Source organism: Balaenoptera borealis (assembly GCF_965194805.1).
Source record: "Balaenoptera borealis genome assembly, chromosome: 17".
Lineage (NCBI taxonomy): Eukaryota > Metazoa > Chordata > Mammalia > Artiodactyla > Balaenopteridae > Balaenoptera > Balaenoptera borealis.
Window position 1 is genome coordinate 59324771 of NC_138876.1, and position 25839 is coordinate 59350609.

A 25839-nucleotide genomic window follows, 5' to 3' on the forward strand; every position below is an offset into this window, starting at 1 on the left:
GTGCTTGAGTACTTTTTATCCCATGCATGTATTATACATGATTTTAAAGTTGTGTTTCTATGAATATAGAAATAACAAGCTGTGGAAAGATTGTGATAGCCTGTCAATTCTGAAAAAAAACACAACAATGTGCAAACAGTGAAGTTTCTATGTTAGAGGATACAAACAGAAAACAAACAAACAAACAAAACTCATGGTATGGTGAGTTTAATCCCATACCATGCATGTGATATAAAGCAAATAATGGGGCTGTAATTTAAAAGCAAGCCACAATAATAGTCAAGATTAAGAATGAATTTCTATCCAGTACACGATTGAAAAGCAAATATAAATAAAGGTATAAAATCAGCAAAGATACAAAAAAATTGAGTAGGATCCTAAAAGTTACCATTGAATATGAATGCAAGAAAATATTTCAGAAAAAAAATATTTCAGGAAAAACTGATGTGAAACAGAGCAAAACAAACTGAATGGAATCCTGGTGTGTGATGCTCATGGTATAATAAAAACACGTATTGGGCAAGAAAAATTGATTTCTAAAAAGAAACATATTTCAGTGAACTTTCAAGCTATATAACAAGCTCCTAAATTGGTAACAAAACTATCATAAAAGTTTTAATCTTCATCCTCAGAGCTTAAAAGTCCATCATCTTCAGAGCCAGGTAAAGAGAGCCTGAAAATCCACCATCATTACCAAAATCCAAATCATTATTGGAACTCACTGCAGTGCAAATTTAGTCAGCCCCCTATGCAGGTTACCACTCTCCAGTTCCTTATAGTGTTTTGTTGCAAAGTTTATACTGTTAAGATGGAACTGAGTATTATAGAAATGCCTTTGTCATCATCTTTGGGCCACAGATTACAATAGTCATAAATTTAAATCTTAAGTGTGAGGGAAGTAATGAGTTCCACCTCAGATGGGCTGGACTTATTTGTTGCATGTGGCTTATTTCTGTGAAGAAAAGGACCGACCTGTGTCTTTCCTGGGATGTTTTGTGTTGCTGGGCTTGCCACTGAGGAGGGTGGGGGCAGGGTAGTGCAGTGGTGTCTGGTAACCAGTAGCTGGTGATTACCATCTCCTGTGGCGGTCCACCTTCTGCCCATAACATGGTATCCTAAGCATAGAACATATTTGGAGATAAGTCTGGGCATCTGAATAGAAGTCTCTTTCATACGTGTTATTCTATATAAATGAGGTTACTTGCCTTGAATTTGTTCAGATTTGCAGTAGAATTGTGTGACAAATATAAGTCTCTACCTTTTTTCTCTGAGTTCTTATTATATTCTTCTTATTATATATATTCTTATTATATTTAAGATAGAACTGTATAATACTTAAATGTAGTACTCACTTATTCCCGTAATATTATTCCATGTATCCTCAACTACATTTTTAGTTGCTTGAAGGTACCTTTATTATTTTAATCCCCCAGTATGGGGTGGGACAGTAGTGATTGCTTATTTTGTTATTTCTGTTAAGGACTGTGGCATAGTGGGAAATTCAGAGGCCTAAATCTTATTTTTGACCTAGCTCTTAACTAAAAGATTACAGTGTAATCTTGAGTAAATTTCTTTACTGCATGTTCCTTTGTTCACCTGTAAAACGGAAGTAGACTATATATTTTTCTTTTTTACATCTTTAGCTTTAAAAAAAGCTCTAAAAGATAATTGTAAATTCACCCACAGTAGTTCTAAGAAATAATACAGGGAGATCCTGTATATACTTCACCCAGTTGCCTCCAGTGGGACCATCTTGCATAATTCCAGTGCAATATCACAACCAGGAGATTGACATTGATATAGTTCACTGACCTTATTCACATTTTACCAGTTTTACATGCATCTGTGTGTGTGTGCAACATTGTCACATGTGTAGATTCATGTGACCAATACCACAGTGAACATACAGAGCAGTCCCATCACAAGGATCCTTCTTGTTGCCATTTATTTATTTATTTATTTATTTATTTATTTATTTAGGCTGTGTGTGGTCTTAGTTGCGGCACGTGGGATCTTCGTTTGTGGCATGTGCGATCTTTAGTTGCGGCATATTGCCCTTTTATAGCCGCAGCTACCTCTTTCCCACCTCTAAATCCCTAACCCCTAGAAACCACTAATCTGTTTTCCATGTCTATACTTTTATCACTCAAGAATGTTATATAAATAGAATCATATAGTCTGTAACCTTTTGAGATTGGGTTTTTTCATACAACGTAATTCCCTTGCGATCCACCCAAGTATTGGAGGAGGTCATCGAGAGGATGTGACCACCGGTTGACCCCAGAGTTGGACCTGGGCAATTGGAGGCTCCTCACCCCCGCCCCTGTCCTTGGAATGTACATTCTGCCCACTGTTTGCACACTAGGAGCTGTTTCAAGAATGCAGCCTTAAGAGAGAAAGGTGTTGCTGAGACCGTCTGGACTAGATAGTGGCTGAACCCAGTTAAGGCCTCTGTACAAGCTCTTAAGATTCTGGTGGGTGTATGGAGATTTAGTCATATTGCAGTCGCCCAAGGGAAGCCTCCTGTGTAAGTTCCCTTGCTTATTAAAGCCACCACCCAACAATCTGGAGTGGCTTCCTCTTTCTTCTGTCTCTCCCTGCCCTCTGTGTATGGGGACCAGTTCCAGATTTTACCTGGGAAGCCCCCAAGGTTTTGAACGAACCCCAAGTAGTTGCATGTATCAGTAGTTTGTTCCTTTTAATTACTTAGTGGTATTCCATGGTACGGATGTATCACAGTTTGTTTAATTGAAGGACATTTGGTTTGTTTCCTGTTTTGGGCTATTATGTATAAAGCTACTGTGAACATTCATGTACACATTGAATTTGGTGTACACTTTGCTGTATACCTGAAACTAACACAACATTGTAAATAAACTATACTTCAATTAAAAAAATTTTAGGGACTTCCCTGCTGGCGCAGTGGTTAAGAATCTGCCTGCCGGAGAACAAATGTATGGACACCAAGGGGGGGAAGTGGCAGGGGGGTGTGGTGTGATGAATTGGGAGATTGGGATTGACATATATACACTAGTATGTATAAAATGGATAACTAATAATAACCTGCTGTATAAAAAAATAAATAAAATTTTTAAAAAAAAGAATCTGCCTGCCAGTGCAGAGGACACGGGTTCAATCCCTGGTCCAGGAAGATCCCACATGCCGTGGAGTAACTAAGTCCGTGCGCCACAACTACTGAGCCTGCGCTGTAGAGCCTGTGAGCCACAACTACTGAAGTCCGCGTGCCTGGAGCCCATGCTCTGCAACAAGAGAAGCCACTGCAATGAGAAGCGCGTGCACCGCAATGAAGAGTAGCCCCCGCTCGCCACAACTAGAGAAAGCCCATACACAACAACGAAGACCCAACGCAGCCATAAATAAATTAATTAATTAATTAAAAAAAATTAAAAAAAAAAAACTTTGCTGGGATTTTGATAAATCTATATTGACAACTTTACTATGTTGGGTCTTCCAATCCACTGCCTCGATATATCTCTGCATATATTTATGTCTTCCTTCATTTCTTTCAGCAGTGCTTTTGAATTTTCAGGCAACAGATGATTCTGTATATGTTTTTGCTAGATTTATATCTAAGTATTTCATTTTATTTTCAGTGATTGTAAGTGTAACTGTGTTTTAAATTTCAGTTTCCATGTGTGTGTTCTAAGTATATAGAAATGTGATTGTTTCTTGCATTGTTAATCTTGTATCCTATGATCTTGGTGAGCTAGATATGGAGTCCTTTTAGCTCTGAAAATCTAAAAGGACACTGGCTAATTATTCTTTATCTCCAATGAAGATGGAATGAGTGGAAACCAAGTTGAGTTTCTCTGGAGTGGAAACCAGGTTAAGTCCAACCAAAGAAGAACTTATTAACCAAAAACAGGACCACTTCAATAGACCACCTAGAATATGCCTCCTTCTCTGAGAGTTTTGACAGTGCTATAGTTAGCTTTTCATGGAAGACATACTGCTTGGCTTTAGATAATCTATTTAGTTCCCCAATAAACCCCAAAGATCTCTTGATTCCTTTAAAAATGGTCTGGTAACAGTATCCTCAAAGTAGGAGAATTAAGACTTGAATATGTGTGTGTGTGTGTGTGTGTGTGTGTGTTTATTAGGTCTCTTTACTTTAAAATCTGGGTTACTCAGTAAGTCTGGAATGTTTTTTAGTTGTACCCTCCAAAATAAATATCAATTATATTTTAAAGTTTCTGCTTAGGAAATAAATAGTTGCTGCTGGAAACTACATGTACGTTTCACTCACAGGCACCTGCTAAAAAACACCAGTGAAGAGTATGTAAGTCGTTGTCAATGAAATGAGTCCCTCAGTAAGATCAGTATGGCCCTGGATTACCTTGGTAGGGATGCAGATCTCTGCAAAACCAAAAGGCTGATTTAATCATGCATGATTCATGAACAGAGTTTCCTGATAACAATCCAAGGTAGCTTTGTCCTGTCCTTCAAAATCTTGAACATCCAACACATAAACCCAGCAATATAGAAATCAGCAAGATATTCTTTATTTCATTTATTTAGTATTACTATAAATGAATAGTGCAACACAGTTTTTGGTGTCACAGAGCTTAGGGGTTTAGGCATTTTACTTTAGCAATTAAAAAAAAATCTTCTAAAATTAAAGCACATACTTCCCTCCCCACTGAGGATGAACATGGCGACTTAGGAATATCAGGTACTGGGGTTTTAATGTGGAGACTGTTATGTCATTCAGAGTTATTAACATCTGAGTGAAATGGCCCCTAATTGCTAAATTTTGCAGATTTTTTTTTTGTGTGTTCTTCCTTTGGGGGTATTTGGTTGTGCCTCTTCTGCTTCAAAATCTTACTTGATAATCAGTTCTAAATTCATGATTCTGAGGATAGTTTCTTATCATCTTACTAACAGTAAAGCCCACAATCTTTAAGACTGATAGTTCCTTTCTCAATGCTGAGAGATCTTCCAAATTCTTGGTGATGTTTGTAGAAGTCTGTGTCTGGATGTGTGGAGTACTTCTATCCTTAAAAGAGGAATACAGAGTATTGGAGTATACTAGCTCTTTTTTGTTCTGATATAAGCTAGGCAATTAGTGTGAGAGACGCAAACAGCACAAGTCACATCAGCACCACTTTTAATCATCAAGTGCTTGAACTTCCTAAGTGTAGCCAAGACCCTTCTTATCAGCAGGGTCAGCTTCCGGTGTGAGGAAATTGAAGTGCAAGTGCAGGAAATGACCTGCATTAGATTTGGCATCGAGAAGGCCCTACTGATGGCTGTGTTTGCCTAGAGCTCAGTGGGATCAGGGTCACTACAAAAGCGAGGAAGGGTGTGGCATAGGTGCTGTAGGGCTATATGTTATGAAGTAATACGTGTTCTTCTATGCATATTAGGTTTTGGTGGTCTTAAGAGGCTAAAAGTTTATTGAGGAGAGCGTAAATATATGATAAGCAAATAGAATAGAAGAGAAGAATATAGGTCCTCTATAACTTCCATTTGTAGATCTTTATGGTAAGCACCTCAGGGGCTCCAGGCTTTCTTGAAATCAAAGTCAAGAAATATTTCACATTCAGAAATAATTTTTAAACTGAAGGTTTTGATCGTCTCCACATAAAATTTTAATAGCATATTTAACTTGGAGATAACATTTTAAAATTTAAACTCCAAGATGAAGTAAAATGAGAAAAACAGCTTTTGTTTCCTGCCTTCAGATCTTTAAATGCCTTGTCAGATCCCTGACTCCCGAAGTGGGATGGTAGATCCACTGCTCTGCCTGTATTTGGAGGTTGTAGGAGGAAAGTAAAGAACACAAATGCTTCTCACTGGCTCCCTCTCCTTCACTTCTCCCCCAAATCAAATCCGGCATCCACTCCTGTTGATTTTACTTCCTAAGTATTTCTCAAGTCAGTCTCCTCCTCACCATCCGTGCTATCACTATCCGAGCATCTCTCCACTAGGCTGCTGCTTACAGCCCCCTGGCTGATCTCCCTGTGTATTAGGGTTCTGTTGCCATTGTAAGAGGTTACTGTACCACAAGTTTAGTGGCTTAAACCAAAACAGATGTATTCTCTTGCTGATTTGGAGGTCAGAGGTCCATAGTGGTTCTGACTTGGGTAAAGTCAAGGTGTTGGCAGGGGTGGTTCCTTCTGGAGGCTCTAGGGGTGAATCCGTTTCCTTGCCTTTTCTTCTGGTGGCCACCTATGTGTCTTGTTTTGTTGGCTCTTCCTCTGCTTTCAAAGCATATTACTCCATTCTCTGCTTCCATCGCTACATACCCTTCTCGCAGTAGAGTACTGTGAAATCTCCCTCTGCCTCCCTCTTACAAGGACATTTGTGATTACATTTAGGGCTCACCTGGGTAATTCAGGATACTGTATTGCAAGATCCTTAATCCCATCTGCAGAGTTACTTTTGCCATATAAGGTAACATTCACAGGTTCCTGGGATTAGGATGTGGATGTCTTTGGGGGCCATTATTCAGCCTACCATATCTTGCATCCACGTAGCCTCTCTGTAGTTCACCTTGACACTGCAGCCAGAGCAAATGGCACATCTGATCTATAACCCTTCCTCTTCCCAATTTAAACCCCATCCATGAATTCCATGATCTTAGGATCAAGACCATAGTTTTTACCATTCCTTGCTAAGGCTGCCATAACAAAATGCCATAGACTCTGGTACTTAGGCAACAGAAATTTATATTCTCACACTTCTGGAGGCTCGAAATCCACGATCAAGGTTCTGGCAGGTTTGGTTTCTTCTGAGCTCTGTCTCTCCTTGGCTTGAAGATGGCCACTTTCTCTCTGTGTCCTCACATGTTCATCCCTTGGTCTGCATGTTATCTCTGTCCCAGTCTCCTTTTCTTAGGAGGACACCAGTCATATTGGATTGGGCCCCACCTATAAGACCTCATTTTGTGTTAATTACCTCTTTAAAGGCCCTGTCTCCAAATACAGCTACATTCTGAGGTACTAGGAATGAGGATTTCAACATATGAATTTGGGGCATGGGGGGACACAATTCAGCTCCTAACACGTGGTCTAGCCCCCTCTCTCTCCGTGTCCTCATCTCATGCTCCACACCATGCTTTACTCTGGTCTCCAGCCTTACTGGCTCTCTTTCAAGTTCTTAAGCTCGCCATGCTTTCCTGACACAACCACCCATCACCTGGTAGCTCCACCTCTCATCAGACCTCAGTCCAACCATCACTTCCTGCTACGGACTGAGGGTTTGTATCCCCTGCCCCCAGCCCCAAATTCATATGTTGAAGTCTAATACCCAATGTGATGGTATTTGGAGATGGGACCTCTGGGAGGTATTCAATTTGGATGAGGTCTTGGAGTAGAGCCCCATGATGGAAATGATGTCCTTATAAAGTCCGGCACTCTCTCTCTCTGCCACAGAGAACACAGCTGTCTATGAACCAGGAAGCTAGCCCTCACCAGGTACCAAACCTTCCAGTGACTTGATCTTGGACTTGTCAACCTCCAGAACTGTGAAGAATAAATGTTTGTTGTTTAAGCCATCCAGTCTATGGTATATTTGTTATAGCAGCACAAACCGACAAAGATGCTTTCTCAGAGTTGCCTTCCCAGACCTCTCTGATTTTTCACCTTTCATGTGCTCATAGCTCATATACTTCTCTATCAGAGCATTTGTTGCAGTTGTAATATTTATGTTTGTGTGGTTCATTTATTTCTGACCCTCCTTCCCACTGATCTCAAGCTCCATGAGTATAGCGACCTTTGTACTTTTTTAATATATGTGTATATGTATTTATCACTCTTGTCTCTTGTGCCTACAGTACCTAGTAAAAATATTTGTTAAATGAATGCCTACTTTTCAAGTAAACACTCTTTTCAAAGGTCTACTAAAATATCTTTCTTTCTTATTATCACTAGGAAAAAGGAGATGGATTTATGTGTTGGTTGGAATAAATATTCAAGCTTTAGAATTTTTATCTCCTTTAAAATCTTTTATACAACCTCTTTTAGAAAGAGTTCCAGGAAAATGATCTTTAAATAAGAAAATTAAGAGATGTTTTAGTTGGGAATTAATGTATTAACATATACTTTAAAATTGTGTGTTATACAGAGATACAGAAGGTGTTTATATAGTGTCTATCACTTGTCTGCTGTTTTCCGGGAAGAATGTACATGCTTCTGGCTGTAAACAACTTATTTGCCTTTTGAAGCTAGAGAATAAATTGTGGCTTATTCATATTTTACCTTTTTTTTTAAAATAGAATATCCTTTAAATAGCTAACATATGAACAAAAGAGTTCGACTTTTAAAAATCTGAATGTGTGCTCTTTGACATTCATAAACATATGACATATGAATCATTTGCTCTGTGTAGGGTCCTGTGATAAGTATTATTTGGCTGCCAGCCAAGTTTCATTTCTTCTACTAAGGATGTCAGGGCCACATAGTTGTGTTTATCAGGCGAATTTTAGTATACAAAGCCTGTCAAACTACTTGCAAAATCCCACCCTCTACAAATTCTGTCTTTGAAAGTAGTAAATTAGATGCCACCATTCTAGAATATACGTTCCTATTTCATTAACTTAGTAAAGTTTATACTAATACAAAGTTCCTGGTTTTTTAAAAAAAAACTATAAATTGAATTAATCCATAGGCTAAATATATTTTTTTAAAAATGGTGGAAAATAATTTCTTCCATATGATTCGCAGCAGTAAACAGCCATAGAGACGTTTTAATATACGAGATACATTTTAGCAACAGCCAAAGTAGAGTTGTCTTTTTGCTCATTTCTTGAGTTGAAGATGAAAGCAGATGTCAGCAGGTGAGAAGGTAAACCTCTGTTTGGCATGTTTTCTAGCTTGTAGGCTTGCCCTCTGTCTCTGTTAGGGAGACTGGTGCAGGATCCTGTTGATGTGAAGAAGATTGCTGCTGTTGTTGAACAAGGTTTGGGATGTAGAGCAAAGCAAGGGATGATGTGCTATCACTGAACACTTCCTCTTCCTTCTTCCTGCCCATCTTCCACTGTGGATTCTATTTCCTGTTCATTCCTGAGTAAGGGTAGAGTTCAGGAAGTGGGATGATTTGGACCATGGTCAGAGACATTGATACCACCCCATTGGGCTCACTCCAGGCAAAAACTTAAGAGATGAAGAGAGAGATGGGTTTCGTTATCTCTTCCTGGGTTTTTTTGCTATTTCTATTTTTCTTATGACCCGTTTCCCACTCAAGGCTCCCAGAAGCCTTACCTACCTCTAGCTGCCCCTGGTGACCCAAACTGCTCTCTCTGAGCAGAGCCCCATCTCCCCCACCGGAACCTCCTGTTTTTGTATGTTTGCGTTCCCTTTGATGCACTGAACCTGTGTCAGATTGCTACAGTACTTTGTCTTTCACTTACCAGCACACTGGATATTAACTACTCTCACAAACTAATTCTCAGTAAGGTATTGCCAGCGCGAAATGATGCCTATTTACCATGCATCAGTCACTTTACTAGATATTTCCCTTTGATCCTTTCTACCAGCCTATCATCCCTGTGTTATAGATGAGGACCAGACCTTGAAGTGCAGACAGGTTAATAAACTTTCCCCAGATCAACTACCTAGCAAGTGGCAGGCCTGGGATTTGATTTCAGTTGTACATGATTTCACAACAAACATAGACTCCTTTTCCTGGTTTAGTTATAGTTTAACCAAGGATGCTGGGTTAACGATATAATTAACCCTATGATTTAACCCTATTGATAATATTTCTGGCATTCTTAGCCATTGGAATGTATATCTCAACCAGGGATCTTTATGGCACCTTCAAGTTGTATCACATAGGTAGTTGCCTACTTAAATGATGTTTTTAAAAGTTTAATAGCTATAACTAAGAACACTAGTTTATTAGCATTAATTGTTACATGGTATGTTAAAGTTATGAGATCTTCTTTCTTATTTTATTCTCTCAATAACATTCTGAGGAGTTAAGAGTAGAAGTGGGTAGATTAGACCAGAAGTTATTGTAGTAGTCCAAAAAAACAATGATGGTGGCAATAAAAATAGAGAAAAGTACATAGATTAAAAATATGTGTTGGGGGTAGCAGATAGAGGAGGCTGCAAAGAAAAAAAAGAAAGAAATCTGGAAACATGTGGTGGCATGGCAATCCTGTACATTGGCTCATTCAACACCTCTGTATCCCCTTCGTATATTATTTTTCTGTGCTGCTGTGGCTGGAACTTCCCAGATACCTTGCAGCTAGAATTCTGTGTGACTTAGGTTCTGTCAAAGCAATGCACCCACCTGAGGCATGTGACAAGGCACAAATAAGGCAGTGAGGGGAAGCCATGTACAGAATCGACCTTCTGGCAAAACACAGTGTCAAAGTTTCCTGGTGCTACAGGAGCATCTGTTGTGGAAGTTCTAGCTTTCGGTACCTGTTGTCGTGTGGTACTTCTGCTAGTTCAGACTTGTGATATGGTCAGCCCTTCCTCCTGGCTCTGTGCAATTGTCCTGTTGAACATCCCAGCCTGACTCTCCAGGGTTCTTAAAGAGTCTGTTGTCTTGCTCTGCAAATAAGAATTGGCCCTGGTCCTGCTATCATAAAGCCAAGAGAAGATGATGCTTCAAGGAGGCTAATTGTGTTTAGTACTGAGAGAATGGAAATTTTAAAGTATGTATTTATTAAATTTAGTGATATACTCTGTATAGTTCACTGTGACTCTAGCAAAAGCATGATTTCTTTTTGTTTTGGAGGAAGTAGAAATCAATGACAATAAGCTGAAGAGTAGATAGGAGGTAGCGAGTGAAGACAGCTCATGTACACATCTCTATTGATAACTCGACTTCAACAGGGAATACAGCAGAGGTGCAGTAGTTGAGCAGGATCAGAGGTCAAAATAAGGTGGGTTCTTTTTTTAAAGATAGAGGATATTGGAGAATGTTTTATTGCTGATAGGAAGTATCCAGTAGAGAGGAGAGAGCAATGAGGGCAAAGACCTGTGAGACCTCGAGTCAATTACGTAACTTTCTCTGTGCCTTAGTTTTCTTATCTATAAAGTTTGGATGATAAGATCTTCCTCTTAGGATTTTTTGGGACTGGAATGAAATAATGTATATGAAGAAATTTTAATGCAGTGTCTTGTACTTAGTAAGGGTTTAATAAATGTGGCCATTATTATTATTATTACTACTACTACTTTTGCTATTGTTATTGTCTTCTGTATACTTTAGAGTATTGTGAGTATGGAATCACTTCTGTCTCCTGATTTTACAAATCTTCCTTTCGGCTCTTATAGGCTGGCCCCATTGCTGTCTTATCATCACTTGATTACATTAGTTAAGCAAACATTTACCAAGCACCTTGAATGTGCCAAGTATTGCATACATCAGGTGTCTGGGATACAAAACTGAGGAAAACTTGTTCTCTGCCTCTAGCTAGCATCTGGACCACTAGAGGCGAGGGCTAGGGGAAGCATGACTACCTTATACAAGTTTTATGTTGTATCAGTCAGGGTTCTAGCAGGAGCAGAACTACTAGGAGGTATGTGTGGGTGTGTGTATGTGTGTTGTATTTTTTCATTTGTACATACATGCATGCACACACACATGCAGGCACACATTTGCATATTTATTACAGCTGGCTAAGCAAGCCTGAAGTCCATGGCCAGCAAGGCAGGAAGGAAGGATCGTGACCAGACTGAAACCCCACGAGCACACCTTTCTATCTTAAGGTCTTCCTAACGCTCATTGTCATGGGTTAGCTCAGTTCTTCCGCTGAGCCATCTACCTTCTTACGAAGGACTGTGTTGAAGTGGGACGTATTTCTCTCTCATGTTCCCATCTACTCTCTCATATACCTGTTGGACCTTTATTCTAAAGAATTAAATTTATGATAAGCAGATTTACAAATTTATTCTAATATGTACTGTTTAATTTCTTGAATACACTCTAGCTGCATTTATTAGCAGATTTTATTTAGTCATCTGTGCAGCTAGTAGAAGTAATTGGCTGTCTGTGAATTAAGAGCCACATGCAAGCTAAAATGTGAATTCATTAGCGTTCAACTTTAGTTTTTAATTTCACCTGCTGTTTACTGCTCACAGGAATGACAAATTGTATTTAAATAAAACGTATATTTAAGGAAGAACACTTAGCAACTGACAATTCTTTTTTACTTAAAAACTGCTTCTTAATCCGCTCTGAAAATTAAAGAAGTCGTGTTAGCCTGTGGCAACCACTGATGAATTGGAAAAGCTGCATTTAGAGTTCTTACTGCCAAAGGAATTCAAGGCATTGGGTTAGTTAGTCCAGCTCTTTTTGTTGCAGGAAGTTGAAACCAGCTCAGGTTTTGCAAAAAAAGAAAGGTGGGGTGAGGTGGGGGGGCGGGGATTCTGATGAGGAGGAGGGAGATGCAGGTGTCCAGGCACAGAGGCGACCTACAGCCAGTGCGCTCAGGGTGGACGAGGGCTTGGCGGGTTGGGGGATGAGGCAGCTCTCGGATGCCTGGTCTGTCTGAGGACCTGCCTGCCCTCTGTTCCTATTTCTCTACAGAGTGTTCCTCACTCTTTCCTGGTTTCCTCTACTTTCTCACATGCCCGTGGCCTGGCCTGGTCACCCATGCTGTCACTCCGAGCCACCAGCACTAATTGACATCAGTTTCTGGTCTCTCCGATTAGGCTCTTGAAAGAAAGGATTTTCTTGCTCCTGTTTGTGCCCAGAGAAATTGTGCATTGTCCTTTTCGAGAACTGATTTGCCCTTTAATTTATACGTATCAGAACTACCAAAAAGTTCTCCAACTTACCAAAAAGTTCTGTTCTAACCACTTCTGGGAAATGTGTGGTTTGGTCAGAAAAATCATGTTTTAAAGTCTGGTTTGATTCCCAGGTCAGTGGCAAATAACCATATAACCCATGAAGAAAATGAACTCAGACACATTGCTTGAATTGCCAAGAATCTCTTCTTTTTTGCTGTGTGTGTTTGTGCCTAGGATTGAGGCCAGGTGGGGACAAGGTTGCTCAGAGACCCTCAGTAGGGGAGGAGAGGAGACTTCAGGGAGATGGGGATGGGCTCCAGTAGGCGGCCATGGAAGAGGCTCTGTGAAGTATACAGTCTCCAGAGTAGCTCTCTGTTTCGTGTGATGGGCAGAGGAAGGTTCCAGTGAGAGGAGACTGTGAGATTCCCCTGGGGCGAAGCTACAATGAGGAAAGGTCAGAGACAGTGACGGCCTGTTTTGCGCCCAGGGGCCCCGACTCCTCCTGGCAGTGGCGGTGGGCAGTGGCAGTCACAGCAATTGGTATGGACAAGTCTTCCTCTGCCTTATCTCTCTACAGGTTTGTCCTGGATTAACCGGGTGATATTTGTAGAAGGAAAGTTCAGAGTCCCTTAATTTAAAAGTAAAACAAACCCTATTTTCTTTATAGATTTTATTATACAATAAAGATTGCATTCCTGGAGATAAAATCCTCCATGAAATAAAATTGAACACTTGATAAGGAAAGGATTAATATAGTAGCCATCCTGTAATTATTTTTCACCTCTTCTCCAAATTATAGCACAATTCACTATTTCCTTCTTGGTAGCTTAGGAAATTTCTATTGAATATGACCCCACTCTTTGCAGGTCCAGGAACTTGGCATCCATCCTCCTTAGATTTTATTAGTAGGTGCTACCCTATAGCACATATAATCACCTAAAAATTCATTCATTTATTTACTCCCTAAATGCTTATTGAGGGCACACTCTGTTTCAGATACTCTTCTAGGTACTGGAAACATCAGTACACAAAATAAAACTACCCTCGTAGAGCAAGATTCTGGCAATGCAGCCTGGACAATAAACATGATAAATAATAAATTATATAGTTTGTTATAAGCGCTGTAGAAAAACAGTAGAATAGAATATAGGAGATGAGGAGTGGGAGATGAGCACTGCCATTTAAATTAGGAGGGTCAGAGTTGGCTTCACTGAGAAAGAGATGTTTGAACAAAGGCTGGAAGGGTGAGGAAGCCAGCAGTGTGGATGTATTGATATGAAGGAAGAACAGTCCTGGGAGATGGGGCAGCCAGTGAGAAGGCCTGAGGCAGGGGTGTGCCTGGCCTGGTCAAGGCCAGCAAGGGTCGAGGGAGAGGTAAGAGAGGAGGCAGGAAGTAGGAGAGGGTGAAAAGAAGGATTCGGGGGGCCAAACCAAATGGGGCCTTGGAGGCCACTGCAAGGACCTTGGCTTTTATTCTTTGTCAAATGGGGAGCCACTGGAGGGTGCTGAGCTGAGGAGGGGCATGATCTGACTCTGGTTGGTAAGGGACAAGGTGGCTGCTGTCATTCAGAAGGAACTGGGGGGTGGGAAAGTCATGGCAAGGAAGGAGACAGGGAGCCAGGGAGGAGACTGTTGTACAAATTCAGGCAAGAGACATAATGGTGGCTTGGCCAGGATGGTAACTGTGGAGGTGATAAGAAGTGACTGGATTCTGGATATATTCTGAAGGTAAAGGCCACAGGGTTTTCACCTGACTGGGTGTGATTGGTTGAATTAAACTCTGACATATAAAATCAATGGAATACCTAATTACTGTATTAAGTTCAAAATTCTCTATACTAAAGTTAAATCCAGTGAGGTAGACCCATATTGATATTTCCTCTCTCTCCTTACATTTGGTTGGAAAAAATACACAGGTGACTTTAGCCAGGCTTGAATTTAATATCGGACTTTATAGAAGTAGGTATTTCCATTCAGGACTTTGGAAAGGATTTTTTAAAATACTCACGTCGTTTGTTCTCACTTGCATCATGTTAATAGAAGGCTTGAAACTTCAGCCAAGTAGTCTTCCACCAAAAATTTTTGCAATAACTTTCCTAAATGTGTGGCTGACTAATCTGCCATTAGGCAAACCAAGTCATGCTTTGCTGAATATTAAACTGTCAAGATACTAGAGGTGAAACTTGCTGTAGTAAACCCGGCGTTGACAACACTGATCGCTGCGGTAGTGTAGCTGTGTGGCCGCCATCACAGTGAGGGTCTCAGCACTGTCGTGCTGGGTTTTACTTCTCGCCCCACCATCACACCAGCAAACCAGGCTGGTTTTCATCAGCTAGTTTCTCTGTCTTGGTATAGAGAAATAATAAACTTGAGAGTGAAGCAGTCAAAAACCACTTCATTGTTTTCAGAGGGCTAAGGGAATAATATAATCAAGGAGCTAGCAATTGGAAGCAATTATTTTTAAAGTGTTTCTACTACAGCCATTCATTAGGACTGGATAGATTTGCCATCCAACTTATTTTTCTGTGCACGTAGCATGAAATTTGAAACATTTACTTTGAAGTGATGAGTAAAGTTCTGTTGACTATTTTTGGACACAGTCTTTGTCAGTTGACTCAAGAGTCTGGTCTTTCTTTGAGCATGACCCTTAGTAGTAATATTTTAAATTAACTTAAAAATCAATTGTTCCTATTATTAATATAACCTTTGCTTCTTTTGTAGCATGTTTTAAACTCTGGGAGTCTGATTACATGCTCCACACTGTAGTTGATGTGTCATTGTCATCTGTTACTAAATATGTATATTTATGTGTTTTGAAAGCAAGTTTAAAAAATAAATCCTAAGGTGGGGAAAGACAATCTGAAATAGGGAAAATTCTCTTATAGTTTGTCAGCTGGGACTGTGTGGTTGCCTGGTGAATGGAAGAGTCTTACAGCGTTGCTTGGCCAAATGGACCATTCACTTGCCTCCCGTGGCTTGCTCGCCGAGAGTGGTTTTTGCTGTGGCCTGAATTTCACTCCCTTTTCCAAAATTTCTATACTATTTTCTTACTATTCAGAAAGCCCCAGAAGGCAAATGGGTTGACTTTTTGCAGATTATTCCTGGAAATCCAGTTAATCTCCAGAGCCAATTCCTCAAATCTTACTGGGTTGAGATGAGTAAGTGAGGACAGTTTCCAAGAGTGAGTGTTGACACATGCATTTTGGCATCTTATTACCGTATATTCGTGGGGAGGGTGTTGGGATTAAGGTAGCCTGGGATGCACTTGAGTGTAGACAGAAGGAAGGATTGATCAAGCAAGTGGACTGATGCTAGAAGCCATTCTATTTTCTGATGTGCTGTTAGAATCCTCCTATGGAAACCAGATGTTTTTGTATTGAGAAAAGCTGACGAGCTTCAGTCCAGTTTACAAAGGACACCATTTAGAGAAATTCACAATTGAAATATACTGTTAACTTCTTGTTTAAAAAATTGCAATTTTCCCAAGTATATCATATTTATAGTTAGGCTGTTTATCTTCATCTAGGAAAACAAAAGCTGTTTGTTGGAATAAAAATTTTGAGTTTTATTTGTCAGTTAACTGAAGCTTTGTCCCCTTGCAAGAAATTACACTGGATAAAGCGTGTGTCTGTGATGTGCTATTGAAGGGATTCTGTGTTGGGTAGGAAGAAGGAATTCAATGGTAGTGCTTGTAGTACAGTATAGCTGAGAGGTGCTGGTAATCAAGGAAAGTAATAGTGCAATTGGATGGATCATTTTAAGTAATTCATTTTTTCCTTTTAGTGCATGCATATATACTAGTAACTGAAAGCTAGTAGAAGAAAAAGGTATTAGTTACATAAATGCCAGATTCTTGAGAAACTTAATTATATAAAAATGATGTGTATTTTTTTTAGAACAGAATAACTTTATAAATTTTAAAATACCAAACTATACATGAACATTATAAAAATTACAAACAGGATAAAAAGCAAAATTAGACTATAATTCTGCTTCCAAGGAAAACCATTCTTAACATTTTGGAATGTCCTTTCAGAATTGTTTTTCTCTTTATATATATATATCCCTCCTCCCTGAGATTATATTGCATAAACTCATTTGGATTTCCTTTTTTCAATTAATGTATTAAATGTCTTTCCATTTCAATAAATAAAGAAATATATCTTTTTTTTTTTATATCTTTGTTTTTAACTATACATTTTATTTGTTCATATTTAACCCCAAATTTATTGATGGATGTTTAGGGAATTTACATTTTTTAATACTATAAGAAATTCTGTTCTAAATATTCTTGTGTGCTTCTCTAGGTAATTTTTTTCCTTTAGATGTAGAATTGCTAAATCAGAGGGGTGCACCATTAAATTCGCTGCCTTTTGCCACGCTGTCCTCCTTCAACATGTATACCCCTACCAACAGGTGTTGAGAGTGCCAGTTCCCTCATATGTTGACCAGCACAGAGCATTATTCCTCCTACTTTTTGTGAACCTCTAAAAAATTCTCTTTGTATTAAGTTTTAAAATTTGAAAACCTTAAAAAAGTAAAAAAATCCCCCATAATCTCACTTGGAAGTTGTGTGTGTGTCTGTATGTGTGTATGTGTGTATCTAATTAGACAAGAAAAGAAGTAGAAGAACCTTCTTGGCCCAGAAGGTGTGTAGCTTTTTAGCAAACTACTTTGTTTTTGAAAAGCAGTGAAATCATGCCTAACATACTAGTCTGCAACTTACCTGTTTCTCTTAGTAGATCATGAGCAAATGTGTGCCTCTTTATAGATCATGGATTTATTTTGATGCACTTCTTTTTAGTGACTTCATGGTTAAGTCCATTGTATGGGTGTTCCATAGTTTGTTCCCCCGTGAAGAAAATTTTGGTTGGTTGAGTCAGCAATTCTAACCTCCACATTTTCCTACAAAAATGCTTGCACAAGTATAAAGGTACATGCATACATACATACAGGGATATTCATTGTGGCATTATGTTTAACGATGAAAAATTAAAAGTACCTCAATGTCTGTGAGGAAAGGATAGGTTAAAAAATATAATCTTGTGAAATGTTATAGTATTCAAAAATTTAAATATAGTACATCTACAACTAACATGAAAAGATGCCCATGATTTATTGTGTATTGCAGAGCAATACATGCAGTATAAGCACATTCATGTTTAGACACTGCAAACAGTATATATACACAGATAGGTATTTAATGCCTTTTAAGTAAGTTGAAGTTTTGCAGTAAATTGTTAAAAGCTATTCTTTCTAGGGGTTGGACCTGACTGAGCAGTGTTGGGAGGAGGGTGGGGAAGAATAGAAAGCTGTCCCCATTTTATTTTATACACATTTTTACTGAAATTTTAACAAGCATATATTTTGTAATAAATGAACATTTGAAAAAATGAAAAGTACATTCAGATTCTATAGGAATAGTGAAAAATAAAATGTTTATGTGAGACTAGGTGGTCTCTGAGATTCCACCTGCTTAACAGATTATGAGTCCATGAAATCACAGTCAAGTAAAAAGTAGTAAATCTTTCTTATAGATACAAAATGTTTCATTCACAATGTGGTGGAAGAGTGAGAAGAAAAGAGGAAGAGAGAGTAAACCGTAAGGTCAGAATGCGGTCAGCCAGAAGCAGCAGTGGGCACCATTGATCCTGGTTCCAGAGGAACACGGAACTCAAATTCCTCTTCAGGAGGGCTCTAACATGTATTTAAGAGAACTATGGGGGCCTTAAACCTTCTGTTTTTTAGATGAAATATTCCCAGATTTCTCCCAATAAGATCCTTTGTCATCCTCATCGCCCTGCTGTGTTTGTTGTGATTTGTCAATGTCCATCTTGAAATTTGACAACCAGAATCAGATACTACTGCCTTCCAATTTACAGTCTTGTCACTGTGGGATACAGTCAGATTAACCCTTCCTCATGCAGGAGACACTTTTTAAAAAAATCTAGACTAAGATTCTTCCTAAACCTCTGCCTTGTATTTTCTCCTCGAAATTCCTGGTTAAGAGTTTTGCTGTTTTTCTTCATTATTTGCCACCTAGGGCTTCTAGATTTGGGGCATTTGTTTGTTTTCTCTGGTTGTCTTCTATTGTTGAACCCTTTGCCTCCCCTCGAGCTGTTTCACAGAGAGATTTCTCAGATTTCCCTGACTCTTCTTTTAACAAAAATATCAGCTCATGTGAGTCACATCATTCATTGCTATCAGCTTCAAGGAAGGAAGCTAACTCGGCCCAGGCCCTGCAGATCACCAGAAGGGTTTCCTTTTGTCACCAGGGCGTTGTGCAAATTGGGAAAAAAATGAATAAGAGTGCCCTCTCTGGGCAGATGAAGTACAAAAAGTTCTTCTCTGGGTGGATGAATTAGAAAAATGTCCCTCTTCCGTGGGTGAAGAGGCCTGGGGACCTGGCTTGAGTGGGGACTGGATTTTAGCTGATCTTTCTTGTGCACAGGGTGTAACAGCACAGCTACTTGCAGCAGCCTGGGTTGTCAAGCACCTCGTGGCTGCCTCTTTGTGGCACCGTTTCCCAATTTCTGGTCTAGGGGGTTCTTGGGGAATATGCTTTCTACACCAGTTACTCTTGGTTTGGTTCTTTCCTCCTTTCCTTTTTTTTTTTTTTTTTTTTTAAATCAACAGTACTATCGAGGTATAATTTACATGCCATAATATTCATCCCATTGTAAGAATACAGTTCAGGGATTTTTGATAAATTTGTAGCATTGTACAAATCACTACAGTCTAGTTCCAGAACATTTCCATCATGGCAAAAAGTTCTCCGGTGCCCGTTTGCAATCAGTTCCTGCTCTCAACCCCAGCCCCAGACAGTCACCGATCTGCTTTCTGTCTTTATAGATTTGCCTTTCCTGGAAATCACATATAAATGGGCTCATATCTTCCTTTAGCTGCTTTCTTCTCCTAATCTAATAAGGGTTCAGATTTAATTGGGGTTTGTATCTTCCTTTTGCTGCTTTCCTCGGCTGATCTGCTGGAGATGCAATGGCTGCATGTTGGCCCTGCCCCCTTTTACTGCTCCTCCAAACTCTCACTCATCCCTTCCTTTCCATCCTGCCTCAGCATTCAAATGTGCTCTATTACCTCCATCTTAGAGCATTCTGCCTTGTCCAGCATCCGACCCAGCCACCACCCTATTTCTCTGGGCCATTTCTGAGCCCATGTCTCAAGATTTGACTTCATATACTTGCTCCATTCTCTTCTCTCCTGTGTACTCTCCTTTTAAAAAAATTTTTAAATATAATATCTGATATGAATAAAAGAACATTAAAAAGAAACTGTAGGGACTTCCCTGGTGGCGTAGTGGTTAAGAATCTGCCTGCCTGGGCTTCCCTGGTGGCGCAGTGGTTGAGAATCTGCCTGCCGATGCGGGGGACACGGGTTTGAGCCCTGGCCTGGGAGGGTCCCACATGCCGCGGAGCAACTAAGCCCGTGAGCCACAACTACTGAGCCTGCGCGTCTGGAGCCTGTGCTCCGCAACAAGAGAGGCCGCAATAGTGAGAGGCCCGCGCACCGCGATGAAGAGTGGTCCCCGCTCGCCGCAACTGGAGAAAGCCCTCGCACAGAAACGAAGACCCAACACAGCCAAAAATAAATAAATAAATAAATAAATTTATAAAAAAAAAAAAAGAATCCGCCTGCCAGTGCAGGGGACACGGGTTCGATTCCCTGGTCCGGGAAGATCCCACATGCCATGGAGCACCTAAGCCCGTGCGCCACAGCTACTGAGCCTGCGCTCTAGGGCCCGAGTGCCATAACTACTGAGCCCGCCTGCTGCAACTGCTGAGGCCCATGCACCTAGAGCCCATGCTCCGCAACAAGAGAAGCCACCACAATGAGAAGCCCGCGCCCCACAACGAAGAGTAGCCCCCGGTCACCGCAACTAGAGAAAGCCTGTGTGCAGCAACGAAGACCCAATGCAGCCAAAAATAAATAAATAAAATAAATTAAAAAAAAAAAGAACATGTAATATACATATAAATTTAAAGCATAGTGATATAATGAACATCTACACCTGTCACCCACTCCTTCCACCAGCCTTACAAACAGTGGAACCTATGACTCAAAGTATCTAAAGTCTCTTGCTCACCTCTACACTTTTTTCTCTTCTTTGATCATTTCTAACTCATTTTAATTCCACTTTTAAAAAGGAGTCTGGGCTAAATAGTCTTTGAAATTCATTACATTGATAAAATTTCCTGATTATTATTGAGAGATTAATTTTATGTTTAGAATGTATTATGGAAGATATATAGCTTACATTGTTGAATATTACCATAATTTATTTTATTATGAAGTCTCAGCTAAGAGCATGACATACAATTATAATATCATTTCTATAGGAAGTTTATTCTACTTTGTATTAATTTGCTTTAGATGCTGGCTTTTTTTCCTAAATTTTTGGAGCTAAAAGCTAAACTTTCTGTAATGTTCTCCCTCAACCCTCCTCTCTTTGGATTGAATTCATTTAACCAGTCCAGTTGACCCCAAGGGAGGTATGGATGTCAATTATTGCTACAAGTTAATACTAATGACTACTTAAATATTTAATTACTGTAACACTTGACACTTAGGGAGAAACTATTTATAATCATCAAAACCAGGACTTTGTTTTCATCTTTCCTGCCTGGCGTTTGGCATATTCCTGTTGTAACATCGCTGGGAATGAACTGCTCTAGAGGTGGAAAAAATGCCTCCCTCTCTCTTCCACCTCCAGGCAGAAGAAGTTGCACTGAAAGTGATTAGTGATGGATATTTTAAAAATTTATAATTACATTAGTTTTCCAAACTACATTTTTATTGAAAATTTATTGCATTTTAGAAGTGTGAAATATTTTCTTATTCCTTTCTATTGAGTATCGATGTCATTAAAACAGTTAGCTCTTAAAAGCCCTCATTTTTCTTGGACTCTTACTTTGCTTCATTAACTAATGCATTCCAAGAAATATGGTAACTTTTTAATGAGTTGCAAGTAGACCCAGGTGGCTGACCATTGTCCTGAGGAGCTGGGGCTTGGTCTGGCAGGAGCACCATGGAAGATATTCTCTTTTTCCTGACAAGTGCAGGCCAAGGAGAGCAGGGAGCTCAGTTTAGGGGTCTGTGTTCATGTGAAAGATACATTCCAGCCAAGGCAATCCTGAGGCACAAGTCATCCCTGGGCTCGGGAAGAATACATATGTGAGCAGGTCCTGTGACTCCCAACACACATATACTTCAGAGTTTTCCTTTAGTCTGAGAATTTCTAGTCATTAATGCCATACTTTGCCAGTCTCTGCTGTAACTGGGCCCACATATTCTCATTTTATTCTGAAGATGCTGTATGTTTATGGCTTTAGCTCCTATTATTCTAAATCTATTTGATCAAATGCTTTGTGCTTTTCCTCCTAACTAAAATTAAAAAGAAACAACTAAGCATATCCTCTATGTAAGTGGGCGAGTGAAGATTTACTGAGTATGTACACTGACTTCATGAAAGGGAGAGACTGTCTCTGGACCTGTGAAATGTCTTATAGATGCGCATATTTTGAAAAATACTGCACTGATTAGTGAGGCTCTGGGTTGCCAGATAGTCTGGTTCTTCTTTGTATACTTAGGACTTTAGCAAGTTCACTCCAGACCTCATTTACAGTGCCAATCACATTACAAAATCCTTTTTCTTTTTTAACTTTAGTCTCCTTTTTCAGTCATCACAGTCCTAAAATCTGAAATAACCAGTTTTAATTCCTTGAGGTTTAAATTCATATTTGTCTTAAACTTTAATCACCATTGCATTTAGTAAAAAATCATAAGAAAAATTAATATGACTTTTTAATTGTCATACTAATGAAGGATTTCATTGAGATCTTAACTGCTATAAATAAAGGATAAAAAACAATTCTTCATTAGATAAAAGAGTGTGGTTAAGATCAGTATTCATAGTCAAAGATATAAGGCTTGATTTTATATGTATAGCTCTCTTAAACATAATCAGCATGAAATATTTAAGAATTTATTTACTTAATTGAGTTTTCTCAGTTGTAGAAGAGAAAACAATAATGTTTTAAATTTTTAGATTTTTTTAAGTCTCATGCTTTCAAGCCTTCGAAGTTTTTGCACCTCTGAAAGGCTTTTCTTGTGCTTGCGATGCTTCTTGTTTGCATTATGACAGGTGGTGCATCAATTGTACATTACTTTGTAATGTCAGTTGTTTTATTTCTGTGTGACTTTTTTCCCATTTAAACTATAAAATCTTCAAGATGAACAGGGACAGCAGAGTCTGTGGTCTCTCGTCATGGCCATCTGCACATAGTCATGCAAAGCTGATATTTTGGGTGACTAAGAATTTTTGCATTTCACTTCACAGGTGGGGAGCATTAAGCGGGAAATGGCCTTCACATTTCAACCAGAGGACTTAAAACGTGACTCTAGTAAAAAACTGTCTCATCAACACTTGTTCCCCTTGGCCATGGAGGAGGATGTGAAAACAGCAGACACCAAAAAAGTCAACCGAGCCCTTGACCATGAAAAAGAAAACACTCGCTCCATCTGTCTCCTTGAACAAAAACGAAAAGTTGTTTCTTCCAATATTGATGTTCCTCCAGCAAGGTAAGGGACCGTTAGACCTCATATGTGTCTGTTCCAGGAAGTCAGTGGAGAGCATGTATAGTCTCCGCCGTATCTCTCTAAAGTGTAGACTTAGGAAGGTTTTTCTGCCAAGAACATTTTTCTGTTGCTTGTGTGAAATAGAGCAGGTGGCCATGCTCTTCAGAACTGACTCTGAGGCTGTAGTAGTTGGAACTACTGTGGCTCTAGAAAAGAATGTTTTATTAGATTTTGGCAAATGAACAACAGAGAGCAAAAGAATAAATTTAAAAAAATAAAAGAAACATGAAATGTATGACTGAGCATAGCCACTTAAAAGCAAGGATACTCATATCTTTTGGTCAGGTGTTGGAGAGCTATGGCTGTAAGGCGGATTCAGCCCCTGGCCTGCTTTTTGTTTGGCCTGCCAGGTAAGAATAGTTTTACATTTTTAAAGGGAAAAAAAAAGTGTAGAATATGGGATATAGATCATAGATGGCCTGCAAAGCCTAAAATATTTATATGTGATTCATTACAGAAAAAGTTTGGTGATCCCAGGTTTATATCATGGTAATCCTTTTAAGACAGATCTAGCTTAGAACTGGGCCAAGAGGGTTTATCTGAAATATTAAAAGGCTTTTATTACATTGTAATTCTATTTAAACCACATCCAGCAGCATTGAACCAAAGGACAATATTATGGCAGAATGACAGTGGAACAGTAGTAGAATATACATGCTAGACCTTTTACTTATTTTCTTGCCTGTCATTTATCTCACCTAGAAAGTAAGTTCCATGTCGGCTGTGATTTTAGTCCATCTTGTTCAATGCTGTATCCCTAGTATTAGAACCATGTTGAATTATATATTAAGGGCTCAATAAATATTTGTTGAATGAAGAAAAGAAAGGAAATGCTGTAGCATGAAAGCTTGCTTATTCTTAATATGTGAAATATATTTTGTTACCAAAAACCATCTATAATGAAACTTTATAAGCAATTGCTTGAGAAGTTCTGCATTTGTTTGAGTGGCTTCTGATAGCTAACTAGGAAAATAGTATCTTTGGAAAAGGAATAAATGTTCCTTTTCTACCGATTCACTTTTTGTAATTAGAATTTCATTTCTTTTTATATGAAATCAAAAGTATCTTCTCTAGAAAAATACATATTTTTCTATTCTTCTACCAAATTTGTCAAACTTAATAAAATTATAGGCCTCTTTATTTTCCTTAACTTTTAATTGAAACTTTTCATATATTCATTACCTCTGTTTAACTACTTGGAATTATTTGCTTTTCTCATTTTTTCATATAAAGTACATGCTGAATTCTTTAGGATTAGTTCCTTTAACTGGGGGTTCATTATGATATGTCTTATCATGCCCTGAACCTGGTAGGCACCTCAATTCATATCTGTAAATTGGTTGACTCATAGGTAAAATGACATGTAATTTGAAATGTGAACAGCTATGGTTTTATTTTTTTCCTAAGCCTGTAGGGCAAGAATTAGACTTCCCAGTGTTACATAGTTTAGGGCCAACTTGCAATTCTGTAGAACTTACTCTACATAAAATTTTCATTAGACTACTTTATATGTTGAAAGACCTGGAATTCATAATTTTAAATTGTCATCGATTGTTTTAGGTATATCTTTATTCTTTAATTTTTACCTACTTGCAGTAGTTTCTGGGGAAAATAATGAAGAGAAGAAGAAGAAAAATGTTTTCTGCCTTTTCTGGCTCTGTTGTGTAGAATATTCTTTCTTCCCTCTCAAATTCACTGAGTGCACTTAAAAGTCAAGCCAGTGTTATTATGGAGTTCTTTAAACAATATTGGGAAATTAATTGGGTTTTAAATCAATTAATGTGCAGCAAAAATTTCCCAATGACAAGGTATAGTTTAGATGTGTTAATCTATTATGGGAAAGACTAGTTAAAGCTTCATTGATTGAGATCTCCACTAATACACTTATTTTCATTGCTGTAGTAAGAATTTAATTATCACAAATATGCCAACAGTTGGTGAAATAAATTACTCTTTTTTAAAGTGATGATGAAGGAATCAAATTGTGGAGTTCATCTAACTCTCCACTCTTTCTGTTCTATTTTCTTTTACTGTTATCAAGTTATTTTGTAAATGTAAACTTTCCACTATCATCTAAATAGATCAATACTTTGTTTTAAAGAAACTCCTTTACCTGACATGTAGAAAGATACAGGATTTTTCTTTTTGTTTTTTTTAGAAGGAATAGTTATATCTGTTGGCAGTACGTAAATAATGAGGCTTGAGTAAGTCTACAGGTATACGGGAATATTGGTATGAGTAAACCTATATATCTATATCTTATATAGTATGTCATATATAACACACGTGTATTATATATACCCCATATATATATTCTACATCACTATATCTAGCCACATGGTTATTGCAAGTTACTCTTCTAAATCCAGACATTATGTATTGGCCAGCTCTTAGAAGGGCAGGATAACGATTTTAGGTGAATAGAGTATGACTGGTGCAGAGTTTCTCATTGGTTTAAAATCAGTTCTCTATA

At 38.7% G+C, this 25839-nt stretch overlaps 1 protein-coding gene across 3 annotated transcripts in view; it reads left to right on the plus strand.

The window, feature by feature from the left end:
* Positions 1-25839, plus strand: part of ZNF704 (zinc finger protein 704) — a 218841-nt gene that overhangs the window by 21824 nt on the left and 171178 nt on the right. For all 3 annotated transcript variants that reach the window (XM_082363482.1, XM_082363484.1, XM_082363483.1), the window contains exon 2: positions 23068-23309. In XM_082363482.1, the coding sequence (XP_082219608.1) occupies positions 23068-23309 (242 nt within the window). The remainder of the gene's footprint in view (positions 1-23067; positions 23310-25839) is intronic.